The following is an 8,748-nucleotide window of genomic DNA, read 5'->3' on the forward strand; positions in this document are numbered from 1 at the left end:
CTATTGAGTGCTATTGGCAGGTTTACTGTCTGGGTGGGGACAGTCCTTTTCTCTGCAGTCTCCTGTGCTGTGGCCAGGGAGGGGCACAGTCCTGTGGTGGGAGGGAGAAGGCATGGAAGGCCAGGCATTGTCCACAGGCCCCACTGGAATGATGAGGGGTCCGCAGCCTTCCCCACTGAAAGCGGGAAGTTGTGCTGAAGGGCCCTGCGCTGTGCTGTGCTGTGCTGGGCAGGATGTCTCCTCCACAGACACACTCCACCCTCTGGCCCAGAGTTCACCACGTGTTCCTTCCAGAAGATTGGTGGAGGGATGCGAGTCCAGGGACATGGACCTGTGAGGCTGTGTGAGGGGACGGTGCTGGGACTTTGAGAAGCCAGTGGTGTGGAGGGCTCTGGAGGGCTGCAGAGGAAGGTGCCTGGGTCGGCCTGGCTGGGGAGCCCCACGCACAGGGGAGTCTGCAGCTGGCCTTCAACTGCAAGTGTGCCTCCAGTTTGCTCTTCCAGACACCCCACCCTTCCAGACCTCTTCAGCTCAGGAGCTGAGCCAAGTAGGGAAGTGCTCCAAGGGGTGATAGCAAGGGGACAGAGCTCACTGAGAGAAAGCCAGCGCAGAACTGGAGTTCTGACCCAGCTTTCTGCCTGTAAAAGGCATGGTGTCATTCTCGCGGGCGGATGCTTTGTGGAGCGCTCTTCATAGCGGTGAAGGGACATTGTGTGCACGTGTTCAGTGTGCCCAAGCTGCAGCCCATCTGCCCTCATCACCGTGCCCCCTCTCTCCTGCTGACTTATGATCCATCTTCCTCAAGAAGCTGTGACTTTCAAGGCAAGTGTGCATTTTCACTATTGTGTCCCTGTCACTTAGGACGTACAGGGTGGCACCCAGACCGGTCAGGGTGAGCCAATGCGTCCTTCCTCCCAGCCCCATCCTCTCCTGCCATCCACCAGCCTCTGGACAGGCATCAGCCAAACCCAAGAAGGAAGAAGGACTTTTACTGGATACAGACACTTTATTCCTCAAGCTTGGTTACAGTGAGCAAGTGGGGCCTAGAGGGAGTTTAGACAGGTAGGCTTCCCTCCATGCCATACCCTCCCCGCGGTCTCTCACCCCCTCTCCCCCTCCCAGCCCAGGAAGGCCCTAACAAAGAATCCAGTAAATTCCAGGGCTGTACCTGGGTGCCTCTGCCGCTTTGGGGACAGGGAAACATGCAAGCATGTGTGGTTGAGCAGAGCAAGCGATACAAAAACCCAGTTTGGGAACACTTCTGTTTAAATATTAAACAGGGTTGTCTTGTCTCCCAAAAGGGAGACCTGATGCTGCCAGAATCCCAGAGATAGGTGCCTCAGGGTGGTGGTGCTCACTGTGGCTCTTTTGTACAGCCACAGAACTGGGTGCCTGGAGCAGCCTCAGGAATCAATACTTGGTATTTACCTATCTCCCTCCAGCCCTGGGGGCAGGAGGACTCAAGAGCTTCCCCTTTCTATTACAAGCAGGAGAACAAAACTCAGGAGTAGAGAGAAGGGCCTAGAAGCTTGGCGCTCCATTTTCTCTTCTCCATCTTTAAATAGTAGGTTTAAATAAGCATAAATATTAAATAGAGATAAATAAAATAGCTGGAAAGGACTTGGCTCAGGGCTGGACCAGGTGGTTCAGAGCACAGTGAGCTGTCTCCAGGAATCTCTGCAGGTGGGAAGTGATGAGGACACCTCCCGCCCGGCGCTGGAAGGCAGAGGTGAAGGTGGGCATGGTGCCCTGAGTGGGCTGCACTGTAGGGGTCACCCCTAGGTTTTCCATCTGCAGGGAGGAGAAAATGAAGTCGGAGATCAGTCCTTACTGCAGGCAACGGAGTGCTGGAAGTTAGTGAGCTGTCCCGTGGGGCTCACTCTTCACATGGACAGCAAGAGCCAAGGCTCCAAACCCCGTCTGTTTCCTCTAATCAGCCAGAAGGAATGGGGAGGGGACTCCCCATACACAGACCTCTGAGAATGCAGGAGCCCCCAGGGTGCCCAGGTAAGCTGGTGTGACCCCATCCTCACTCTTACTCCTTGTCCCTCCAGATGGAGCTCACCTGCTGCCAGATGGTGGTGGCAAAGTTGGCAACATCCAGCTGCAGAGTGTCCAAGGTGGAAGCCAACTCAGGAGAAATGCCTGCCAGGGCCTGAAGGAGGCCTTGGTAGAGGAAGAGTCCTCCATGGAGCTGGCTCAGGCACTTTGTCTGGGGACAGTAGGAGGGTTAGGCAGTATGCAGTGGGATACCCCTTCTTTTCAGGAGCCCAAATACCAGGGTGTAGTCCCTTCTCATCCTTCTGGTCCCCCTTCTCCTCCAAATACTCACCAGCTGCTGAGCCTGGCTGGAGCAGCGGCTCAGAGAAGCCTGCGGGATACCCAGCGAGTGGCCGAGCAGCACCAGCTCCTCCGGGTGGCACAGCTTGTAGGTAGCACACTGTAGATGGATGGGTAGTGAGGGGCACTGGGCCAGGCTGTGCCTCCCTCCCAAGTCCTCTCTGTCCACTTGGCTTCTCAGCTTCCAGTGTCCCTAAGTACTGCCCCACTGCTACCTCTCCTCATTTTCTCCCAAGTCCCCTTCATGTCGCATGTTCCCTTCCTCGGTGGTTTGTCAGTATTCTGGGTGTGGAATCCAGGCCCTTGTGCACACTAGGCAAACGCTGCCGCTGCGTCCCCGTCCCCCTAGCCTGCTCCCTTCCCCTTTGCCCTCCTGTGCCCCTCCCTGCACACACACCACTCACCAACTGCTCCAGCAGCACCGAGTTCCCTGCCTGAATCTTCCTCACTTGCTCCAAGGACTTCAGCAGGAAGCTCCGGGGCAAAGGCAGGGGTGGTGGCAGAGAGGTGACAGAGACTAGCGGAGCGGCCTCTTGTCCTGCCCAGAGTACACTGTGCCACAGCAGCAGCTGTAGGGCTGGCAGCAGACAGACAGGTTAGAGACACTTCGCCCCTCCAGCCTCCCTCCTTACCACACCCAGGGCAGGTAATCAGGGCCACTCACCCATCAGTTTCCTGCGGCTCTGAGCCATGGGTTCTGGGTGTTGTGGGCTCAGCTCTGGGTTCTGCCAGGGCCTAGCTCCCGGGGGCCTTTATACATCACCCCATCAAGGCCTGGGAGGAAATTACCTGGGGCTGGGGCAGTCAGGCTTAGTAATAACTTCCCAGGATTTATGCAAATTTTCTTCTGTCACCCAGGACAATGCAGGGGGTTGGGAAAAGCTTTTGCGAAAGTTTTGTGAAATCGGGGAATCTCTGCTCCTTCCTTGACGTCTTGTCCCCCCTCAAACTCTTCCTCTAGCCACACCCAGGCCTGAATTGCTCCAGGGTGTTTGGTCTGAAGGGCTGGCAAAGCCCTGGGGGCTAGAGAGGGAGCTCAGCCAGACCTTGGGGAAGAATCAGGCCCCCAGGTCAAGATTGTTCCTATCTTTTTATCCTCTGCCAGATATGCCAGGGTTGCCCCCTCTGCCCTTTCTGTGATTCTCAAGATACCTATACCTGGGCAAACACTCTGAGAGAGAAGGAAGAACCCACTGTTCTCTTTCCGTACCCATAAGCTCCCAGGCAGCGGCCTCTTGCAGTGCCAGGAGCCCTGGACAGCACCTTAGGGTCTTGTTTTCTGTGCCCACTCCACATATGGATAAAAAACAAAGCAATTCAGCATTCAGACTGTTCTGTCCCAGGCTGATTAGCTGGGAACTCCCCAATACCCACCACTGTGACTCATCCCTTTAAGCCCCTGGATCCCGGCAGAGAGGCCAGAGGAAACCGGATGTCTATCCTGAATGAATCAAGACCCTTTGGGGGCACTTTACTCACCTGACCTTGCCTTTCTGTTTCCCTGCATGGCTCTCCTGGCTCTCCTGGCATATTACCCTACCGTGCGGAGTCTGGGGGTTCTGGAGTCGGGCTAGGACACTCAGGGTCCCAATGATCTCTACCCCACACAATCAAGTGGATGCAGGCTGGGGTGAGAAAAGAGAAACTGCATCTCCAATCCTAGAACTCTGTCCAGTGATGGCTCTGGAGAGACCTTGGGTTTTCAACACTGTGAACTGAGCCAGAGAGGGAAAAGCCTTGCCCAGTCAGGGGTAATAGAGTTGGAGGGACATCCCAACCTCTGTTTCAATTCCCACAGGGTTTTACTGGCTAAAGAGGAGGAGGAGCCCACTTGTCTGACTGACCTCATCTTAAGTTGTCTCTTTCTGAGCCATTTCACTCCCACCTTTTGGGTCAAGGAACATAGATAATCTTCTGATGCTGAAGCCTAGCTGACTGAGCGGGAACATTCCAGCAGTGAGGGTGCCCCCTGGTGGCCACATGTGTTCCAGGCGTCAGCTACCTATCTTTGCTTGGGAGGGCACAGCAGGAGATTTCATTTCAAGACAGGGTTTCTCTGTGTAGCCCTGGCCATCCTGGAACTTGGTCTGTAGACCAGGCTGGTCTCAGACTCACAGAGATCCGCCTGCCTCTGCCTCCAAAGTGCTGGGATTAAAGGTGTGTGCCACCGCTGCCAGACCTGAGATTCCCATTCTTTTAACATGCTGACTGGCAACAACTGGCTATCTCATTTGTCAGAAATTCTTCATTGTGTATAGGTCAGTGGTTCTCAGCCTGTGGGTTGCAACCCAGGGGTGCATATGAGATATCCTGCATATCAGATACTTACATTACGATTCATAACAGCAGCAAAATTACAATTACAAAGTAGCCATGACATTTTATGGTTGGAGGTCACCACAACATGGGGAAATTGCTACTGCTGCTAGTTGCTAGCCAGACCTCAGCGGTAAGACTGTCCCTGAAGACACCACAGGCTCTGGTTGCAAGACACCGAGAAACTGGAACTGACCTGCGGGCTTCCTCCCTCTGCTTGAAGGAACTGGGCAGGCTGCTGAGAGAACTGTCATCCCTGTCTTTCTCATCTGGGACCTGTGCATGTTGCACTATTGACTGGCTGGGTAAAATGTGAACCCAGGGCCTCTGGCATACAGTAGTGTCAAGTTTAGAAGAGCAAGCGGTGACTTCCTGATTGGGTTTGAGGCTGGCTCCACAGGAGGGAATCTACCTTGTGCTGTAATCAGGGTCAGTGTCTAAGGCTGGGAAGTCATCGGACCCAGCAGGGAAGGTACTGCTTTTGTTCTGGAAAATAGACATGATGTGTTTGTCTAGTTGACATCCAAATAGTGATTTTTTGTTTTTGCTTTTGTTTTCCAAGACAGGGTTTCTCTGTGTTGCTTTGGAGCCTTTCCTGGAACTTACTCTGTAGACTAGGTGGCCTCAAACTCAGAAATCTGCCTGCCTGTGCCACCTGAGTGCCGGGATTAAAGGCATGCACCACCACCGCCTGACTCCAAATAGTGATTTTTATTCCCATAGTCAACTTTGGTCAGAGAAGCTTCTTTTTGTAGGGAGTTTTGATAATTTGTCATAACTGTCAACGTGCAGAGAATAAGTGATTGCTGGATCCTCGGCCATTAGTGAGACAACCGTCACCTACCCAAGGTCTGGGGATCATTGTGGAAGAGGGCAGAAAAAAATGCAGAACTGGGGGCTGGAGAGATGGTTCAGTGGTTAGAAACACTGACTGCTGTCCCATAGGACCCAGGTTCGACTCCCAGCACCCACATGGCAGCTCATCACTGCCATTACTCAAGCTCCAAGAGTTCTGGCACCTTCACACAGGTACACATGCAGGCAAAACACCTATGCACATAAAAAAATAAAAACAAATGATTAAAAAGAAAAAAGACTGCAGAATTAGAGGAATGGTCTATGTTGTAGAACATTCTTCTGAAAACGAGACAGCCGTGACCCTCCAGCTTACAGCTTCTTTTCCTATTATTTATTTTATTTTATGTGCATTAGCATTTTGCCTGCATGTGTTTATGTATGAGGGTGTCAGATCCTCTGGAACAGGAGTTATAGACAGTTGTGAGCTGCCATGTGGGTGCCGGAATTGAACCCTGGTCCTCTGGAAGAGCAGCCAGTACTCCTAACCACTGAGTCATCTCTCTAGACCCTGTTTTGTTTTTCTTTTTTTTTTTTTTTTTTTTTTTTTTTTTTTTTTTTTTTTTTGGTTTTTCGAGACAGGGTTTCTCTGTGGCTTTAGAGCCTGTCCTGGAACTAGCTCTTGTAGACCAGGCTGGTCTCGAACTCACAGAGATCCGCCTGCCTCTGCCTCCCGAGTGCTGGGATTAAAGGCGTGCGCCACCATCGCCCGGCTCCTGTTTTGTTTTTCAAGACAGGGTTTCTCTGTGTAGCCTCTGCCTCCTGAATGCTGGCATTAAAGGTGTGCACCACCACCACCACCTGGCTGCTAACAGCTGTTGTAATGGTTACCTGCATGAGACTGGGCCTGGCATCCTATTAGGGAAGCAAAGGGGCTCACTGCTCACCCCCAGGGGATTAATCAGCAGTTTGTGGTTACTGGGGGAGGAAGAGATTTTTCTTCAGTGGTTATGGCAAGGTGCTCATGCCCCTAATAACTTCTCTGAAGTATTGTAAGAACCCTAAGAGCCTGGTGGTGGCACATGCCTTTAGGCAGGTGGATCTCTGAGTTTGAGGCCAGCCTGATCAAAGTTCCAGGACAGCCAGGGCCACACAGAGAAACCCTGTCTCAAAAACAAAAGAACCCTAAAGATCACCAAAACTAACAAGAGAGTAGAAAAAGAATTGGTTGTGAGGAGGAAGGGGATGAGCAGGAAGGACATGCAGGGTAATGAGGAGCTAATATGGTCATCAAAATACATTATATATACTCTGTAAATATCATAGTGAAGCCTATTGTTGTGTATAGTTATATATGCTAATAAAAACAAAGTTCAAGGTCATCAGCTATGAAGCAAGTTTGAGGCTAGCCTGGGCTATATGATGGGGAGGATGTGTGACTTGTTCCCCTGGACAAGTCACACAGGCTAAGTAGAGCTAAACTGAGGGAGGCTCAGAGGCCTGAGTGGTTCATGAAGTGTTGGCTGCAGAAGCTCTTGCTGCCAACTTCCCTAAAGGCTCAGGCAGATCTTCATCTTTTTTTTTTTTTTTTTTCTAGGACCTGGGGCATGCTAAGCAAGCACTCTACCCTGAACTGCATTCTTTTTTAATTTTATTTATTAACTATGTAATATATAGTTCTGTTTGCATGTGTCCCTACAGGCCAGAAGAGGGCACCAGATCTTATTACGGATGGTTGTGAACCACCATGTGGTTGCTGAGAATTGAACTCAGAACCTCTGGAAGAGCAGTCAGTGCTCTTAACCTCTGAGCCATCTCTCTAGCACCCCTGAACTACATTCTTAGTTTAATTTTAAAAATGTATATTCAATGTGTATGGGTGTTCTGCCTTCATGTACGTGTGTCTGCCTTCATGTACGTGTCTGCCTTCATGTACGTGTGTCTGTCTTCATGTACGTGTGTGTGCCTTCATGTACGTGTGTCTGCCCGTGCATTCATTGTCGGTGAGGGTGAGGATCCTGATCCCGCGACTGGAGTTGTAGATGGCTATGAGCCAGGTCCTTTGCAAGAGCAACAAGTTCTCTTAACCAGTGAGCCATCTCTCCAACCCCCTTGTCTATGATCTTTAAATGTGCACTTTTGTGTTTTTTGATATTATCATATAATCTGAGCCTGTATGTACAACAGTTGCAGCACCCAGCAGCTCTCATCTGCCTAGCATCTGGCTGCAGTTATGTTCTTGCTGGTAATGCCCAGTATCACAGGGTCATGGTTACCTGATCCAAAGAAAACCCTCTCCTGGTTTGGCGAGTTTAGGACTTTGAGTTAGTCATTGTTACAGACAGTTGGTCCATTTGCCAAGAGTTTCTGATTCTCATTCTTGAATCTGAGCCTTTTTTCTCTGTCAGCCTCCTTGCTAGTTTAAGACCAGCCTGTTCTGTGTAGCCAAGAGAAGCTACCTTGCCTCAGGAAACAAAAATATAAATTATTCAAAGCATGAACAATTTGGGCACGAGGATAAGATCATCTGGAAAGACAGTGGGGAGCTAGAGGGAATCCGATCTCATATAAGCGGCTTCAGACATTTTATGACGCCGAGGTGGCATTAACTAGAAGCATGTAGCAAAGCTGGGTCATTGTGACCAGGGTTGGGCTGGGATCAGGAACCGAAGCAAAGGCCAAAACGGGTTGAATTGTATTGCTGGTGAGGTGTGTTCGTGTGCATTCCGCAACAAACAATACTTTAAGCAGCCCAAATGTCATGCCAGCAGGTATTTTGGTGGCCTCTGAGGCTAGAAGCCTAGCCCTCAAGGAGATTACAGACAGGCTGGCAAGACAAAGTTTTCCTACCAACCACCCTGTCAGAAAATGTGACTAAGTGGCCCTGAGCAGGCAAGGCGGAACGTGGTGCTGGACCAGAAACCGAACGCCACGTCACAGGCAATAGAGAGCTCAGCAGGGACAAAGGGATATGTGCAGTGACCCAGGGACACATGCCTAACCACACTGACCCAGTGGGGGCATTGTCATTAGTCCTGGGACACTTGACAACAACAGGTGTATGTCCCCAGCCACGTGCAGCTGGGGTTGGCTGGGGAGCTGAGGTGCCCCTTTCTGGCACCCAACCCTGTTTTCAGCGAGCAGCCTTTCTCCCACTCCACAGGGCCGTTGGGCAAAACTGTTCCCACCCTGCCTGGCGTCGCTCTCCTGGGCACACAAGGCCAGCTGCTCATTCTTTCTCTACTTTTGAGACAGGGTCTCATATAGCCAAGAGTTTGCTCTCGAACCTGACCTAGG

At 51.3% G+C, this 8,748-nt stretch overlaps 1 protein-coding gene across 1 annotated transcript; it reads right to left on the reverse strand.

Moving 5' to 3' along the window:
- Positions 1–1,574: 1,574 nt before the first annotated feature.
- On the reverse strand, positions 1,575–3,870 carry Csf3 (colony stimulating factor 3). The gene is made up of 5 exons (XM_042054867.1): positions 3,825–3,870; positions 2,745–2,917; positions 2,333–2,440; positions 2,066–2,212; positions 1,575–1,791 (listed from the first exon to the last, which is right to left on the reverse strand). The coding sequence occupies exons 1-5, from the start codon at positions 3,868–3,870 to the stop codon at positions 1,627–1,629; spliced, it is 639 nt and encodes a 212-aa protein (XP_041910801.1). The 3' UTR covers positions 1,575–1,626.
- Between the last annotated feature and the right edge of the window lie 4,878 nt (positions 3,871–8,748).

This window comes from Arvicola amphibius, chromosome 4 (assembly GCF_903992535.2).
Source record: "Arvicola amphibius chromosome 4, mArvAmp1.2, whole genome shotgun sequence".
Lineage (NCBI taxonomy): Eukaryota > Metazoa > Chordata > Mammalia > Rodentia > Cricetidae > Arvicola > Arvicola amphibius.